Below are 18,017 nucleotides of genomic sequence, written 5' to 3' on the forward strand. Positions count from 1 at the left end.
GCTTGGCATAGTATCCGATCCCAAGCCTGGAAGACAAACCTGCGCCCTAGGAAAGGAGGCTGCACTATTTTTTTTAAGTGTGTACACACACCCCACCACACCAACAACCAAAACAAACGGGTTGTCGCAAAGGGATTCCCAGAACCTGTTCGAGCGTGCGTGAGTGCGTGTGCGCGCGCGCGCGCGCGCGCGAGTCTGTGCGTGTGTGTTTGCGGGCGCGCGACCGCCCCCGCCCCCACATTTGCATACAGTCCCCGCCTCCGCGGAGGAACCTGCCGTGTATTTGCATAAGGGGCACTTGAAACGTTGATGGTGGCATGCAAATAAGGACTGGCTCCGATTGGCCGGGGTACAGCAGGTGCCGCGTCCGGATTGATCAAAGCCAGGTGGGCGGGGCTGTCGCGCAGGGCGACTCTCCGGGAGGCGCGTGCCCCGGCTCAGTAGCATTGGGGCTGGCGCGCGCGACGAATCTTAACGCTGCGCGGTCTGCGGGCGCTTCCGGGCCACCAGATTCCCTGCCTTCCACCCTGGCGCCCCCCAGCCCTGGCTCTCCGGCCGCTCTGCCCCGGGCATCCACGCCCTGCGGGCTCAGCGGATTCAGCGGGCTCAATCTACGCAGCGCCTCCTCCATGTTGACCAAACCTCTGCAGGGGCTTCCTTCGCCCCCTGTGACCCCCACGCAGCCTCCAGGTGAGCGCAGCCTCCCGTAACACAAGCAGGTTGGGTGGACTGGAATGGTGGATACCGGTGTGGGGGCGAGAGAGTCACGGCTGGGACCAGAGTACACCGCCACCCTGACTTCTCGCCTCCGCTTGCGTAGGTGGCAAGAATCGGGCAGCTTTCGAGGCCGAATACCGACTTGGCCCCCTCCTGGGTAAGGGAGGCTTTGGCACCGTCTTCGCGGGACACCGCGTCACGGATAGACGTCAGGTATCCCCCTACAGGGGTTCTGGGAGGGTCAGGTGTTTGGGCGAAGGATGGTGGTAGGGGTGGCGGGGACGGAGATGCCAGTTGCTCCAGTGGGGAGCCTGCAAATGTGTAGTAGAGTCATAAGGAGCAGGGTTGCTATGTGTGTGAGTGCTCGCGCTTGTCTGCAGTTCAGGTGGGTATGAGGGTGGGCAGAATTCTGGAAGACTGGGTATTCCTACTGAGAAGGGGGCATATCTTCAGGACTCGACCCCAAGATCCACGGAATTTGCGTGCGTGCGTGCGTGCGTGTGTGTGTGTGTGTGTGTGTGTGTGTGTGTGTCTGTGTGTGTGTCTGTGTGTGTGTCTGTGTGTGCGTATGTGTGTCTGGGAAAGTGGTTTTTTTTTTAAGTAGGTGTTAAGTGTGGAGTCGTGAGAACAAGAATCCAGATACAGGGTTGTTGTGTCCTGGAGATGGGTAGGATGATGGAGGACGGCTTGCGATGTCAAAAAACTTAGAATTTGAATGTGGGGATTTGGGTCAATGGTGGATCTTTTGTCCACCATTCACAAGCACTGAGTTCAATACCAACATCACGGGGTTTTTTTTGGGGGGGAGGTGTAGGGAGACAGTGGGAAAGAGAGAAAACAAAAGACAAAAAAACTCCGTTCTGAATTTCAGGGGGGTCTTCATGCTTTCCTGACAAGAGCTCAGGAGTAAAGATGTTAGCTGGCTGGAGTGAACTTGCTTCTGGGGACTTCAGAGTGCTGGATAGGCGTTCGAGCTCCAGTGGGTGTGATATGTATGAGAACTGGAAATACCAGAGTGCAGAGATTGGAATTAGGCAGAGGGTCTAGATTGAGTAGAGAGTCTGGGATCACCGGCTGGCCCCCTTATCTCAGCATTTTTTCTAGGTGGCCATCAAAGTAATCTCCCGGAACCGTGTGCTTGGCTGGTCCACCGTGGTGAGTGTCTTTGGTGTACGTCATGACCCGTGGACTCCATCACCGAACTCACCTCCTGATTTTTTTTCTAGGGGATATATGATTCCCTGGGCCCTGAAACCGTGAGAACCCCACCAGCCTGTGTTTACTGCCTTTATGTGATAGTACTGATTTCACCTCAATTTCCCCAGAGCTCTTGATTCTCCTCTCAAACTCTCCTTTTGCATCCTTCTTCCAAACACGGCTTCTGGGGCTGTTCACAGGACATGCTGGTGGGGAAGGAGGGGCCTAGGTCACTGGTTGTCATGGTGATGCTGGCTGCTTCTCTCCTGCCACCCGGAGAACGCTAACGGACATCAGGGCGGGTCTGGGCAAATTGTAGGTAAGAGAGCTCCCCCTGGCGTGCATTTCAGACAGTCTATGCCGGCCCTGGGTCGGAGAGGGAGGGTGAGCCTGCGCAGTAACTGAATTTGCTTCTCCGTGAGAAAACCTGTCTGCGACTGTGCAAGTTAGTGGGCCTGTAAAGGGCCTCACCTGAGGCAGCAAGACCCTTCGCACTGCCTGTTCAGGTTGGGGGTGGGGGTGGTGGCATTATTGAGTTGTGCTAGTTGATTAGAAAGACCGACAAAACATTTTATTCATTAAATGTTTGCTTTGTGCCAGGTCCTTTGCAATTAATCACAGTAAGCTGTTTTGAACAAATGAAAGCCAGGATCGGTGGTGCACACCTGTAATCCCAACATTCAAGCAGCTAGGATTTTGGGGAATTTGAGGCCAGCTTGGGCTACATGGCAAGATCCTGTCTCAAAAATGAGACAAAATTTAAAAGCCAGAGAACAGCCATGCAGTGGCATCATTATAGGCACTTTGCAAAGTACATTTATTAGAATTCACTATGTACTAGATCTCTTCTACTAACTGCTCTTGTCTAGCATACTGAGTCTTACTCTGTTACTGGGCGCTGCTGGTCCCTCAACACTATACATTAGTAGTATTTAACTATTTTTCAGTGCTAGCCCCTCTTTGCTGTACTTCCATTTACAAACATTTATGGAGTATCTAGTGTGCATAAAACCTGCCCTGATCTGGATGTTGGCTAACAAGACAGGCAAATATACCTCATGATTGATAGTGCTTATGGGGAGGGGACTTAAATTAGAAAACACTTTGAAAGCCAGGCATGGTGGTGCACACTTTAGTCCCAGCACTCTGGAGGTAGAGGCAGGTGGATCTCTTGAGTTCCAGGCCAGCTTGGTCTATGTACAGTTCCTGTCTCAAACTCCCTCCCTGCTAAAAAGAAAACACTTCAACTTGTTCAAATATTTACTGAGCTGCTACACGCCAGATGTATATGGTCTCTGCTTATTCACTCCAATGGGTTTGAGCCTTTGAGAGGACACTGAGGTCTAGGAAGGGAAATGGCTTGCTAACGGCCAAAATCAGTGCTCTGAAAATAGACTTTAATATATTGACAATAGGGCTACAGACTTAACATCTACCTTCTTTTTTTTCCCCCCTTTTCATTTCCCACCCCAGTCAGACTCAGTCACTTGTCCACTTGAGGTAGCACTGCTGTGGAAGGTGGGCGAAGGCAATGGGCATCCAGGTGTGATACGCCTGCTTGACTGGTTTGAGACACCAGAGGGCTTCATGCTGGTCCTTGAGCGGCCTATGCCCGCCCAGGATCTTTTTGACTACATCACGGAGAAGGGCCCACTGGGTGAAAGCCGTAGCCGCAGCTTCTTTACCCAAGTAGTGGCAGCTGTCCAGCACTGCCATGCCCGTGGAGTTGTCCATCGTGATATCAAGGATGAGAACATCCTGATAGACCTGTGCCGTGGTTGTATTAAGCTCATTGATTTTGGTTCTGGTGCCCTGCTGCATGATGAACCGTACACAGACTTTGATGGTAAGGCTTTTCTTCCCTACAATTTATAGTGGGAGGGCTGTTTTTAATCTTTAATTCTTCTGGTTTTTGAGCTTTAGTATTGGGTTGTCCTTGTAACCTTTGACCTATATTGTCCCCTTTAAGGTTCTTGATTCTCAAGCCTAGATCTCGGATAAAGTTCATCTTACAGTTCCTTAACCTTCTGGGCTCTTATTTTTTAGTGTGGTGATCTTGTTAGTTGGTTTTTTTGTTTGAGTTTGCTTTTGGTGAGGTGATCTGTTAACTTGGAAGTGCTCTTTTTAAGCTATTTCGCTGCTGACAAGACTCTGCTATTAAATTTGAATCGTTACTGCTCCCACAAGCAGATACTCTCCTTTAATTCACAGTTCACAATTGTAGGGGGGACACAGGGGTTGAGGAAGGGCATCATCAAAGAAAGATCTAATCCTTGGCTTGTGTGCAGGGACCAGGGTGTATAGCCCTCCAGAATGGATCTCTCGACACCAGTACCATGCCCTCCCAGCGACTGTCTGGTCACTAGGTGTCCTCCTCTATGACATGGTCTGTGGGGACATTCCCTTCGAGAGGGACCAGGAGATTCTAGAGGCTGAGCTCCACTTCCCTGCTCATGTCTCCCCAGGTGAGGCCCGCACTGACCCTAGCCAACAGGCCTCCTTCCTCCCAGGACTGGGGACCCTTTGCTGACTGCTAATCTCCTCTGCTTCTTATCCCCACAGATTGCTGTGCCCTAATCCGCCGGTGCCTGGCCCCTAAACCCTGTTCCCGACCCTCACTGGAGGAGATTCTACTGGACCCTTGGATGAAAACACCAGCTGAAGAAGCACCCATCAATCCCTCCAAAGGAAGCCCCAACCCCTTACCCTGGTCCCTGCTTCCCTAGGCCCAGCCAGGCTCTCTGGTTGGAATCCCATGGTCATGCTACAGGGATAGATGGACATCTGTTGACCTGGTTATACAGGTTGTTAAAAATCCAGTATTACTAAGGTCAGGGAATAAGGATCAGGGGTCAGAAGATAGCCAAGTCTGCCCAGTTCCTACCCCATTCCTGTGAAGGAGCTCTCCTCCCTGAACCTGCGGTCCCTTGTTTGGGAGGGGAGTTACTTGTTTCTTGTTCTGTCAAGGATGTTTATTTGGTTGGATTCCTTCCCTTCTGGGCCCTAAGATTCTTATTCTGACATTGTAGTCCCTACACTGGCACCTCCTATACTACTACACAAACTTAGACACTTAGTTCAAATGCTCTCACTCGGGCAAGGGTGCTTTCCTTAAAATACCCCAGCAGCTCTTTAGCAAAAGGGCCCTTACCCTGGGATCGCATTCCGCTGCTGCTTGCCTGCCTTAGACCAGAAAATAATTATTCTGGGGAAGGTAATGCCCTATTAAGCCCTATTAATTAGTATCCCAGTGCTTTTTGTTTCTTTTTTTTTCTTTTTTTTCTTTTGTTTATTTATTTTAATTTTATTTTTATTTTTTTTGGTGAGGGGACCCTACTGTTATCCCAAGTGCTCTTATTCTGGTGAGAAGAACCTTACTTCCATAATTTGGGAAGGAATGGGAGATGGACATCATCGGACACCACCAGAGACTAGGATGGGATGGATGGTTTTGGGGGGATGGAATGGAGGAAATAAGTCTTACTGTTTGTTCTCCTGGGGTCCCCCCTCTCCAACTTTTGCTGCCTCCTCCTGAGCCAGGATTGTCCAGTGGCTAACTGTAAATATGTGCTGGAGGTAGGAGAGCTGCAGGTGTGCCCTCCTGTCCCTTCTCCCCCTGCCTGGATTATTTAAAAAGCCATGTGTGGAAACCTATTTAATTAATAAATAATGAAGTCACAAGTGGAGCATATACTGAATGCTGAGTTTAGGGGACCGCTGGAGAAGAATCTCGAAGAAAAACCCAGTCAGAGAGCTGGGCCTGTTTGACGGTTCTTGTTTTGTTTTTAGATGGGATCTTTTGAAACCTAAGCTAGCCACAGACTTGGAGTGCTGGGATTTACTTGCACAAAAATAAATTCCAGGCTCCACCTGGAATCTTTCTAGCACTTTCTGTGTAGCTCTTAACTTTAAATCTTAATTTTGTCTATGCTTTCATGCTCCTCCTTTGTATCTTCCTCAACTCCCCTCCCTAGGTTTCTCTAATCCTGGCGTCAATTGTTCTGAATCCTGCTCCTCATTTTCCTTTATTATGGTGACTAGCCCAACCTACTCTAGTTCAACAGTGGACCTAGCCTCTGGCTTGTGGCTCGCTTGTCCCGCCTTCTCGAAAGTCCGGTTCCTCCCAGTTGGCCTACGGCCCCCTTAGAGGGCGGGACCTGGCTGGGAGATGGGAATAAAACTGAGTTTCTGATGGGAGAAGGGTGGTGCCATCTGAGGGTTCCAATAAAAAGCCGAGATGGCGTAGCAACGGAACCAATGAGAGCACGGGGCGGTTTGGGCAGGTGGTATGGACAGTCGGGGTCAGTAAGGCGGGCAAGTGGGAGGTGTGGGCCGGGTCTGGTGTCGCGAGCGGGCCAATAGAGCTGTGTAAAAGCTGCGGGAGACGGGGTCTGCGGCACCCTGGGTCTCCAGTTTTGACGAAATTTGGGAAGCCCGAAACCACCATTTTAGAATTAGGCTCGGAACGGGCTAAGTACACCACCTTCCAGCCCCAGCTAATGCCCCGCCCTCCACTCCGGAGGTCCGGAAGCGGACGTGATGGATACGGAAGTAGCCTGCTGTTGCCGAGGGGACGGGACGGGCAGATGCCAACATGGCAGCGGTTGGGGTTGGCGGATCCACCACGGCGGCGGGGCCAGGGGCCGTGTCTGCGAGTGCGCTGGAACCTGGGTCCGCAACAGCGGGTGAGATGACCTGAGGCTGAGCAGTTGGCCGGGCGGAGGTCGGGATCCTTAGGGGTGGAGTGATCCTTGATTCAAGTGACAGCGGCATCTCGTGTGAACGGATCTACGTGTGTGTGTGTGTGTGTGTGTGTGTGTGTGTGTGTGAGAAAGAGAGAGAGAGAGAGAGAGAGAGAGAGAGAGAGAGAGAGAGAGAGAGAGAGAGAGAGAGAGAGAATGAATGTTGTGGGATGAAGGGAGGAGAGAACAGACCATTGTAGGTTGCAGATAGGAATCGGTCGTTTTATTGGTGTATGTGTTGGCGGGGTCACTGGACTTGGAAATAAAGACTGTTATGTGTAGGGAATTTCCTTTGAGGAGGCTAAGACCACTGAGAATGTTCTGGGGGTGTGCACAATCCTTAACTGCAGAAGGGAGAGACGATTCTGGGGTGGGAGTTTTTCCTTATAGGAGGGAGAGACGATTCTTAGGGTGGTGGCTTCTTCCTTATAAAGGGACCTTATAAATTGTCAGGGTGGGGCACATCCTTGTATGACTAGTGGATCCATTTTGAGCATGAGACTGTCCTTCATTACATGGAGAGAATGTTCTGGGGATCTGCCATCCAAATGGAGATAGTTCTATTTATGTTGAGTGGGAAGGTTTCTTCCTTATAGGTCAGGAAGAGAACATTCTGAGGGTGCCAAGTCCTATATAGCAGAGAGAGCTCATTGTGAGTGTGGCTAGAACAAAGAATTATTCTTTGGCTGGGAGGAGGGTGTGCAGCAGAGAGAGGATGGACTATATGGAGTAGGGAAGGATTTCCTTGTGTGATTAAAGTAATCAGACCATTGGGTAACCATTATATGAAATGGGAAAGTAGGACAATCCTTAGGAGGTGGACATCTTAAACAATTGTCCCATTCATTATATTGGGCTATTATTCCATTTATGGGACAGTCCTTCAAGTAGAAACATCACTTCATATAAATCCTCAATTTACTCATCCACAAAATGGGATGTTTCAAAGTACCTTCAGAGAGCAAATGATGGGAATCCATGTAAATCCCTTAGTGCAGTGATAGGCATACTGTAAGCATTCAATAACTAAGGGGGAATGCTCTGAGGAAGAGTTGCTTCCTGGGGGAGGGAAAAGTGAATATGTGTGTCCAGGGCCTGCCCAGGTCATTTCCTCACACCTTAGCAAGGATTTCAGATTAAGAGCTGGCTAGAGTGGTTCCCACTTCTCCCTGTCTGACACATTCGCCAGTAGCTGAGGGTGTGGAATCAGGTAGGGAATTAGACTCTCACTGAGTCAGGGTGGGCAGGCAGAGGAAGTTCCTGTGGCTGAGAGGTTTTTGATTGAGAAAAGAGGGGTGAGGTGGGTGGCTGTACCCCACCCCCAGCAACTTCTGACCCTATCCTTCTATGTTCCTTCCACTCCCTACAGCTCACCGGCGCCTCAAGTACATATCCTTAGCTGTGCTGGTGGTCCAGAATGCCTCCCTCATCCTTAGCATCCGATATGCTCGCACACTGCCTGGGGACCGCTTCTTTGCCACCACTGCTGTAGTCATGGCTGAAGTGCTCAAAGGTGTCACCTGTCTCCTGCTGCTCTTCGCACAGAAGAGGGGTATGAGTCAGGGAAGGGGTTGGTTGGTCTGATTCCCTGTGTGTAAGCGCACCTGGGAGCTTTGTTTGCTGGGAGAGTATACTGGTATGTCCAAAACTGCTTGGAGAGTGTGTAAGTGCATCTACGCTTCCTTGCCACTCCAGCTGTGTGAAGTTGCATCACCGCTTGTGTATCCCATACACCTGGGAACTGCAATAGTGAGATAGTCTGTCCACAAGGCAACAGAATACTCAGGGTGATTCAGAGATTTAACTTTATCCTATGGAAGCCAAGTGTGGTGACGCATTGCCTATCGTAACAACACTTGGAAGGTGGAGGCAGGAAGATCAGGAGCTCAATAACATGGGAAGTTCAAGGCTAGCCTGGGCTACATGTAAGCCAAGTATTGTGGCACATGCCTATAGTAACAGCACTTGGAAGGTAGAAGCTGGACGATCAGGTGCTCAGGATAACATAGGGAGTTCAAGGCTAGCCTGGGCTACATGTAAGCCAAGTATGGTGGCACATGCCTATAGTAACAGCACTTGGAAGGTGGAAGCTGGAAGATCAGGAGCTCAGGATAACATAGGAAGTTCAGGATAACACAGGAGCTATATGTGACCCTGTCTCAAAAAAAGAAAGAAAGAAAGAAAGAAAAACTTTGTAAAATGGAGAATCCCATTTTACACACACACACACACACACACACACACACAATCAGAAAGAATAATAAAATATGAAAACCCCGCACATTACCCAGGTTGTCAATTCTCAATTCCTGGCCAGCCTGTTATGAAGCAGCATTGGCGCTCACTGCTATCTATTTATCTTTTACATAGCTGCACCTTTATAGGAGCAGCTGGCTGGAGTGTCACGTACTTGTCACCACAGCTGATCAGCATACCAAAGCAGATCATCAACTAACTCCATGCATTCAAGGCTACCTTGAGCAACACTTAATGCTCCCATGCTTCAAAACAAGCAAGAAATAAATGAAAGGATAATACCTAGAGTTGGGGGTTTTAGTAGCTTAGTTCATAGAGTGCTTGCCTAGCATACATAAAGCTCCGGGTTTGATACCCAGTTGTGATAAGTGCCTATAATCTAAGGCAGAAGGATCAGAAGTTCAAGGTCATCTTTGAATACATAGTGAGTTCAGGGATGGCTTGAACTATCTGAAACACTATCTCAAAAAGGAAGCGTAATGAAGATCATACATGATAAAATAATAAAGCTGGGTATGGTGGTTCATACCGGTAATCCCAGCATGCAGGAGGCAGGAAGATCATAAATTCCAAGTCTTCCTGGGCTGAAGCAAGATCCTGTCTCAAAACAAACAAAAAATCCAGACTACCAATGAACAAAACAAAGCCAAGACCTGATGGTGCAGGCCTGTAATCTCAGCTACTTGAGAAGCTGAGGCAGGAAGACCGTAAGTTCAGTACTAGCTTGGTCAACTTTGTAAGACCCGGTCTCCAAATAAAACATAGGATTGGCAAGATAGCTCAGCTGGTGAAGGCTCTTGGCATGACAGCCTGCTCTATCCCCAGGACCCATGATGGAAAGAGAGAACTGACTTCTGCCTCTAAATTGTCCTTTGACCTCTGTAATTGCACCATGGAATGTGCATGCCCATACTCACACACATCACACATCATTACAAATAAAGGACCGGAAATGTAGCTCAGCTGTAGAGCACTTGCCTAGCTTGTTCAGGACAATGGGTTCAATTCCCAGTACCATACAAGATGGCTTTTATGAGTAAAATGCTTGCTGTGCAATAATGAAGGCTTAGTTTAAGCTCCAGAACCCCATAAAACTCAGGCATAGTAGCATGCATCTAATCCCAGCTCACCTTTGTGAGTTCAGGGACAGGCAGATGGTGTGGGCTCCCTGACCAGCCAATCTAGCCGAAATATCCAGCCCTGTCTCAAAAAATAAGGTGGAGAGAACTGGAGAGATAGCTCAGCATAGTTAAGAGCACAGTCCTGCTCTTGCAGAGGCTGATTTCTGTTCTTAGCACCTATGTTCAGATGGCTCACAGCCTCCCATAATTCCAGTTCCAGAGGATCCAATGCCTATGGCTTCCACAGGCACCTTTATACATGTATAAAGACACAACATATATGCATAATTTTTTAAAAACCTTAAAAAAGCGGGGCAGTGGTGGTGCACACCTTTAATCCCAGCGCTCAGGAGGCAGAGGCAGTTGGATCTCTGTGAGTTCGAGGCCAGCCTGGGCTACAGAGCAAAATCCAGGACAAGCACCAAAGATACACAGAGAAACCCTGTCTCCAAAAACAAAAACAAAAAAACCTTAAAAAATAAAATAAGGTGGAGTTTGGGAGATGGTTCACCAGAAGACCCATATTCTATTCTCTGCACCCATACGGTGGCTAAGATTTGTTGATCCAGTTCCAAGGGATCTGACACTCTCTTCTGGCCTCTGTGGGCCATGCCCACATGGTACACAACTATGCCTGCATACATATGTGCACAAACACTCCTACACATAAAAGAAAAAGGGACCTTAAGCTGGGCGGCTGTGGCACCCCAGCACTTGGGAGGCAGATCCAAGTGGATGGCTGAGTTCAATGCCATCCTAGTCTACAGAGCGAAGTCCAGGACAGGCACCAAAACTACACAGAGAAACCCTGCCTTGAAAAAACAAAAACAAACAAATTAAACAAAAAAGGAAGAAATCTTAAAAAAGTAAGGTGGAAATGAGAGAGGAAAACCCCCAACATCAGCCTGTCTTCCACATGTGCACACATAAAATCAGAGACCCAAAAGATTTATAGTGCCTTCTTTTGTTTTAGTTTTTCAAGACAGTTTGTGTACCCCTGGCTGTCCTAGAACTCTGTAGACCAGGCTGGCCTTGAACTCAGAGATCTGCCTGCCTTCCAAGTGCTGGGATTAAAGGCGTGTGCTGCCACCACCCAGCAGCAATAGCTTATCTCCACAATTTATTATTATTATTATTACTATTATCATTAATTTTTGAAGTGGGCATCCATGTGCTATGCTTGCATGTGGAAGTCAGTATACAACTTAAAAGAATTGAATCTCTCCCTCCTTCCTATGAGTCTTGGAGATGGAATTCATGTTATCAGGCTTGGCAGCAAGCACCTTTACCGTGATGCGCCATCTTGCTGGTCCTATTTTGATTTTCTGAGATAGTCTCAGGTTGCCAAGGCTGTTTTTTTAACTGCGCTTGATTTTGAACTCCTGATCTTCTTGCCTTTGCCTCCCCAAATTTTAGGATTATAGGGATACAGCACCGTGATGATCCCCAATTTTAATTCGTTTGCCTACCTGGCCTGCTCTCCCTTTCCTTCTTTGAGACAAGATCTCACTCCCTGTGCTACCTAGACCAATCTTACACTCAAACTGTTGGGCTAAAATGGTCCTCCTACCTCAGCCTCTGGCATAGCTTGTGCTACAGATCCAGGCATGTCATCGTGTCTGCTCAGTCTGCTTTTCCTTGAACTAGTCAGTGATAACGTAGCCATCAGTGTCGAACACTTGCTCGGCATGTGCTGAAGCCCTAGGGGCCATCTCCATCTCTACAAAAGGCAAAGCTCTTATGTGCTTGTGATCCTGGCACTGGAATAAGAGGCTTTCCTCAGCTGTACAGTAAAGCTTTGTCTGAAAAAACAAAATAACCAGCAGCCTAACCCTAACCTGATGCCGAGCTCGCGGTAGACCTGGGTTTTGAGTTTTCCACTTGTGTGTGTGAATAGCCACATACTCCTCCACAGAAACATGAATGAGCTTTTGTAGGGTGTGCAGTTATAGCTGGGCAGGACTTGTGATGTGTTTTGAGGTACATACATCACGTTACCTTTTTAACACCTGGAAAATACGAGGTGAAACTCCATTAATTACTACTGAAATAAGTGCTATGATGGGCAGGGGAGAATTTTATGGATCAGCGTCAGACAGGCATTCCTAGGACCCTGTGCAGTGGTTGTGAAGATCTTCTAGGGGTGACTGTCCTCAGGTAGAACCTAAAAGATGAATTCATCCTTGGATCCATAGCAAGTTCAAGGCCAGTCTGGGTTACATGAAATCTGTCTAAACAAAATAATAATAGTAAGATGTAGGGCTGGGTGTATAAATCAGTTGGTAGAACATGTGCTTAACACACATGGGGGTCTTGAATTTAATCAAGACCAAAAATAAAAATGTGGTGAGTTTTACATAGGCCTTATTACATAGGAAATGATGCTCAGTTAATTAGTTGGAGAAATTCTTAACCAGACTTCTACTTAATGGTCAAGACTGCAAAGCCTGGTGTGGTAGCACACACCTTTAATCATAGCACTTGGGAGACAGAGGCAGCTGGGTCTCTGTGAGTTCAAGACCAGTCTTGGCTACAAAGTGAGACCATGTCTCCCCCCCACCCCCAAACAAAAAGACTGCATTCATCTGGGCATGTTGGTGCATACTCAGGAGGCTGAGGCAGGAGGATGGAGGAGAATTTGAGGCCAGCCCAGGCTCCATTGAGAGACTGGGTTTTGAGAAGACTGCGTTCATCCATAGGGCAAGGGCAGCTTATTGTGTCTAGGGCTGAGAAAAAGATCTGTTCAGTGGGAAATGGATTCTGTCCTCAAGTGGCTCATGGACCATTAAGGAGCTAGGATGTCTAAAAGCCTTGGGTTGGATGTGTAGCCCAGTGGTGTGTGAGGCCCTGGGTATAACCACAAAACAAACAAAGTCTAAAACCTCCCTTCTGAGAGATAATTGTATATCCCTGCCCAGGAACCTAGAAGCTCTTTGTTGTCACACGCTTCTGGTTACTGATGATTATTTCATTGTACAGACCTGTCAAGTGCTTGTCCTAAATGGGCTTATGCCAGGGAGCTAGCTCTCAGGTGGGTGAAATGTGGTTGATTAGCAGGCATAGTGGGATAGATAATAGCTTTGTGACCATTGTTTTTCTTTTCTTACAGTGTTGGGATAGAACCTGGGGACACATCTGCTAGGCAAACACCCCACCACTGAACTATATATATCCCTATTACCCTTTGCACCCATCAAGTTGAGTAGCAGAAAGGCTTTTTTTTTGAGACAATGTCTCACTCTGTAGCCCAGGCTAGCCTCAAACTAACCAGATCCGCCTGCCTCTGCCTCCGGAGTGCCAGGATAAAAGGCGTGCGCCGCCACGCCAAACTCAATTCTCACTGGCTCTGTTGTACTTGTGTAGTGTGAGCTGCTAGGAGGGAAGAGACCTTGAGTGGTGATGGAAGTAGGACTGGGAGGGACAGAGAGGAGCCAAGCCTGGGCCCAGCGCTCAGCAGACCCTCCTCCTGCATAGGTAATGTGAAGCACCTAGTTCTCTTCCTCCATGAGGCTGTCCTGGTGCAGTATGTGGACACACTCAAGCTCGCGGTGCCGTCTCTCATCTATACCTTGCAGAATAACCTCCAGTATGTCGCCATCTCCAACCTGCCAGCCGCCACTTTCCAGGTGAGCCCCCAGCCCAGCAGAGCTCCAGGGGGCCTGGGGGAGGGAGATATAGCTGGGACGAGGGAGGTGGTCTGCAGAGCGCAGGAACTATGTCACTTTCAGAATGTTCTTGGAATGCCCTCAACGTTGGCTTCCGTATGTGTCGAAATTGGGAATGGGCGGGGGGATGCTGGGATAACGGAAAATATGCCTGTGGCCAGACATGGTGGCATATACCTGCAAACTCATCGCTCAGGAGGCTGAAGCAGGAGGATTTGGAATTTGAGGACTTCGTAAAGAAACTAGCCAGATGGTGGTAGCAAACGCCTTTAATCCCAGCACTCAGGAGGCAGAGGCAGGTGGATCTCTGTGAGTTCGAGGCCAGCCTGGTCTCCAAAGTGAGTTCCAGGAAAGGTGCAAAGCTACACAGAGAAACCTTGTCTTAAAACAAACAAACAAACAAACAAAAAAAACAAAATAATAAAAAAAGAAGATGCTCTTCTGCAGGACCCAGGTTCGATTCCCAGCACCACATGGCAACTCACAACCATTTGTATCCCCATTTTCAGAGGATCTGATGCCCCCTTCACCTCCAAAGGCACTAGCCATGCATGTGGTGCACAGATATTCATGCAGGCAAAACATCTGTACACTCAAAGAAATACCTGGAAAGAATCCTTGAGTGCTTAGTGATAAGGCTATGGCATCTGTGGATAGTCTTGTATACAAAAGGTTGATTAAAGGTCCTAGATACTACAGCAAGGTTGCCTGGGTTCAAATCCCAGTGCTGCTGCTTTCTAACCATGGGAGGGGGGTGTCAATCACTTACCTTTCTCTGCCCATCCTTATTTTATTTTATTATTTCATCTTGTTTTCTTTAGACAAGGTCTTATTGTCTTGTTATGTAATATGCTGTGATCCTCGGGCCTCAACCACTCAAGTGTTGGGATTATAGGTGTGTGGCAGCAGGCCCTGTTAATGAGGAGCTAGGGACCGAACCTAACACTTTGTGCCTGCTAAGCAAAACTACCAGCTAAGCTATGTCTTCAGCTTTATTTTCTGTTTGGTTTGTGAGACAGGATCAGTCTAGCCTTGAACTCATGATTCTTACTCCACCTCCTAAGTGTTGTGATTTCAGTCATGGGCCACCAGGTCTAGTTTTCTCATCATTAAATTGCAGGTTATAGTGGTGTTCGGTTCCAAGGTAGTTGTGAAGATTAAATGCACTATTTCTGATGGAGTGCCCAGACCCAAGCTGGATACATAGTAACCAAGAAGTATTTTCTGGCTTTGTTGTGGTTGATTCATTTGTCTGAAGACTTCCTTCATCACAAAGCTTTCTGTTTATTCATCACCTACTTGAAGGTGTTTTACATACATCAGCTTTACTTTATAGAGATAATGCCAGGCCTCAGAGAGGACAGGTGATTTGTCCCTGTCACATAGCTGGGAAAATAGGATTGGGTTGTAGATTTGGGTGTGGCCTGGGACATTATGGCACAGCTACCTTTTTGTAACTCATTGGGAGGTTCTTTGTTGAGATGATTTCGAGCCCAGACTGGCCTCTGACTCTACATAACCAAGGATGAATTTCTGATCCTCCCGCCTCCATTCCCCGAGTGCTGGGATTACAGGTGTATGCCACTGCACCTGGTAGCAATATGTGTATGCTAGGTGAGCTCTTTACCAATTGGACTACATCCCTAGCTATCTAGGAGGGTCTTTGGGAACTACTTAGCCACAAATTAGTCAGTAGTCAGTGATTGGTTAATTTTTTATTGTTATTTATTTATTTATTGGTTTTTCGAGACAGGGTTTCTCTGTGTAGTTTTGGTTCCTGTCCTCGAACTCCCTAGTGCTGGGATTAAAGGCATGCACCATCGCTGCCTGGCTGGTTAATTTCATTGCCATGGACTCCACCTTATCCTTTTCATTGTCTGAAGGCCCACGGTGGGTGCTGTCCCCCAGCCCTTGCACTTTCTGGGAGTTGGGGCCGGCCCTCAGTGCCTTTCCTACACAACTTGCAGGTGACGTATCAGCTGAAGATCCTGACTACGGCACTGTTCTCCGTGCTCATGTTGAACCGCAGCCTCTCACGCCTGCAGTGGGCCTCTCTGCTGCTGCTCTTCACTGGTGTTGCCATTGTCCAGGCACAGCAAGCTGGTGGGGGTGGCCCACGGCCACTGGATCAGAATCCCGGGGCAGGACTAGCAGCTGTTGTGGCCTCCTGTCTCTCCTCAGGCTTCGCAGGGGTATACTTTGAGAAGATCCTCAAAGGCAGTTCAGGTTCTGTGTGGCTGCGCAACCTACAGCTAGGCCTCTTTGGCACAGCACTGGGCCTGGTGGGGCTCTGGTGGGCTGAGGGCACTGCTGTGGCCCGTCGAGGCTTCTTCTTTGGGTACACACCGGCTGTCTGGGGTGTGGTACTAAATCAAGCCTTTGGTGGGCTACTGGTGGCTTTTGTTGTCAAGTATGCTGACAACATCCTCAAGGGCTTTGCCACCTCCCTGTCCATTGTGCTCTCCACTGTTGCCTCCATTCGCCTCTTTGGCTTCCACCTGGACCCATTATTTGCCCTGGGCGCTGGGCTTGTCATTGGTGCCGTCTACCTCTACAGCCTTCCCCGAGGTGCAGTCAAAGCCATAGCTTCTGCTTCTGCCTCCGCCTCTGGGCCCTGCATTCACCAGCAGCCTCCTGGGCAGCCACCACCACCGCAGCTGTCTTCTCGAGGAGACCTCATCACGGAACCCTTTCTGCCAAAGTCAGTGCTGGTGAAGTGAGAGCTGGTGGTGGTTGGGGGAGCCAGGGGAGGGGGTTGGGCTGGAGGGGGTTGGGCTGCTGCAGGTTCAAAGTTGTTGCCAGGGCCTGACTCTTGTGGGGCTCGAGGGTTGTTTTTCTCCCATCCTTCTAGAGGGATATGAAACTAGGACCGAATGGCACATGAACCTTCCTGGTACATGGATTCCCCTCTCCTGAAGGAGCTTTATAGAGCTGCTTTCTCTGGCTCAGGCTAACCTCTTTGGGAAAAGGGTTGGGGTACTGCTATTCCAGGCTTTTCCCCACGACCCTCTGCTGGAGATGTCCTGTCTCTCATGCCTGGGACAGTTCATCCCAGCCATCCAGCAGACTGGACAAAAGCCCTGCAGTTCTTCAGTAACGACTAATGACTACTCGTGGGGTTCCATTTCCTATTCTATGAGGCCTTCTCTCCTGCACCATCACCCTGGATCATATCAACAGCTTGGTCTCTGATGTGGCTTTGGGGCAGTTTCCCTGCTACAGAGACCTTGAAGATCAGCCTGTTGTAAGTGCCTGGAGTGAGGAGAGAGGCACAAGCTGAGAATTTTGCATCAGTTCATCTGGGGGAGGGTGCAATAAGCACCATTCACTTTTCAGAGTTTGGGGATCTGTGATATAATCAGATGAATGATCCAGAGTGTTGGGGAAATGGGGAGGGGAGGTCCCTGAAGTGGCTGAATCTCGTGTACTTGAAGAGAAAGAGGAAAGGTTCTCTTCTGAAACGTCCGCAGAGGGAAAGTGAAGCTGCCAATCCCACTCTTGCAGCCCCACTGGCTGTTTAAAACACCCTTACTTCATGGTGGCTGTCAGAATTGACGAATCATGGAACCTGCACCCCTGTGCTCCCCAAAGCTTATTAACTCCTTAACTGTAACCCAGATGTGTATGCGTGTGTATGTGTATGTGTGTCTGTGTCCGCATAAATACATGCATGGGAGGTGCCTGGGCTGTCTTTGCTATTTGTAAATAGGGCCACTGGATCTTTATTTTTGATTAATTTGTTCTGATTTTTTTTGGGGGGGGCGTTGTTTTCTAAGGAACTGTAATGAACCTATGTCAGGATACCCAATGCCAAATAAAGATGTTGTATTTATTTAGTCCATGTGTAGCTTTCTGACCCAGGGGCCCGCTCTCTCCACACAAGCCCCATTATTAACCCCAGATTCCCTAGCTTACTGTTACCACCCTCGCTTGCTCAGGAAACCCAGCTGCCAGCCCAGCCCAGCTTTCTGTTTCTCTTTCCTTCCCGTTTCCACCACAGGTTGCTCACCAAGGTGAAGGGTTCGTAGCTGCTGGAATTGAAGACGCTGGCCTGCCTTCGATCTCCCTTCTTGCCCTGGCCCAGCTGGGACTAAACTCTATATCAGTATTAGGGGTGAGGTAGACATGGGAACCCCCTGTCCCCACCAACCCTGCCCCACATAGGGCTGACCTGACTAACCTCTGTTAATGGGCCCACCTCAACTCCTGCTATCTTTGCAGTATTTCTTAGGTGAGTTTCTGCAAATAAAGTGTGTTTTGCATCTTGTCAAGTTGGGTTGGAAAGCCTGGAACGAATGAAGAAAGGAAACACTCAAGCC

The 18,017-nt window shown here is 48.7% G+C and overlaps 2 protein-coding genes across 4 annotated transcripts; both read left to right on the forward strand.

The window, feature by feature from the left end:
- The first annotated feature begins 307 nt into the window (after positions 1-307).
- Pim2 (Pim-2 proto-oncogene, serine/threonine kinase) lies at positions 308-5,605 on the forward strand. Its single transcript, XM_036175465.1, has 6 exons — positions 308-690; positions 821-930; positions 1,822-1,872; positions 3,388-3,760; positions 4,203-4,379; positions 4,477-5,605. The coding sequence occupies exons 1-6, from the start codon at positions 318-320 to the stop codon at positions 4,638-4,640; spliced, it is 1,248 nt and encodes a 415-aa protein (XP_036031358.1). The 5' UTR covers positions 308-317; the 3' UTR covers positions 4,641-5,605.
- Positions 5,606-6,264: 659 nt separating this feature from the next.
- Slc35a2 (solute carrier family 35 member A2) lies at positions 6,265-17,998 on the forward strand. Of its 3 annotated transcripts, none has more exons than XR_004943730.1 (5): positions 6,282-6,599; positions 8,026-8,208; positions 13,508-13,659; positions 15,666-16,942; positions 17,699-17,838. XR_004943730.1 is itself a non-coding variant. In XM_036175331.1 (5 exons), exons 1-5 carry the CDS (start codon positions 6,509-6,511, stop codon positions 17,724-17,726), a joined length of 1,188 nt encoding a protein of 395 aa, XP_036031224.1. In that variant the 5' UTR covers positions 6,282-6,508; the 3' UTR covers positions 17,727-17,998. The 3 variants fall into 3 exon arrangements, 2 of the variants coding, with proteins under 2 accessions (XP_036031225.1, XP_036031224.1); XM_036175331.1 differs by having other exon boundaries at positions 15,666-16,399; positions 17,699-17,998; XM_036175332.1 differs by lacking the exon at positions 17,699-17,838 and having other exon boundaries at positions 6,265-6,599; positions 16,256-17,534.
- The last annotated feature ends 19 nt before the right edge of the window (positions 17,999-18,017 follow it).

The sequence above is a fragment of the Onychomys torridus genome, chromosome X (assembly GCF_903995425.1).
Source record: "Onychomys torridus chromosome X, mOncTor1.1, whole genome shotgun sequence".
NCBI classification, from domain to species: Eukaryota; Metazoa; Chordata; class Mammalia; order Rodentia; family Cricetidae; genus Onychomys; species Onychomys torridus.

Excerpts from the sequence above, each read along its gene's own strand:
- Pim2 (XM_036175465.1), top strand. The coding sequence starts at position 318 with ATGCAAATAAGGACTGGCTCCGATTGGCCGGGGTACAGCAGGTGCCGC. Across the intron at positions 931-1,821 it reads GCGTCACGGATAGACGTCAG|GTGGCCATCAAAGTAATCTC; the intron begins GTATCCCCCTAC and ends CATTTTTTCTAG. Across the intron at positions 4,380-4,476 it reads CCCTGCTCATGTCTCCCCAG|ATTGCTGTGCCCTAATCCGC; the intron begins GTGAGGCCCGCA and ends TTATCCCCACAG.
- Slc35a2 (XM_036175331.1), top strand. The coding sequence starts at position 6,509 with ATGGCAGCGGTTGGGGTTGGCGGATCCACCACGGCGGCGGGGCCAGGG. Across the intron at positions 6,600-8,025 it reads ACCTGGGTCCGCAACAGCGG|CTCACCGGCGCCTCAAGTAC; the intron begins GTGAGATGACCT and ends CACTCCCTACAG. Across the intron at positions 8,209-13,507 it reads GCTCTTCGCACAGAAGAGGG|GTAATGTGAAGCACCTAGTT; the intron begins GTATGAGTCAGG and ends CCTCCTGCATAG.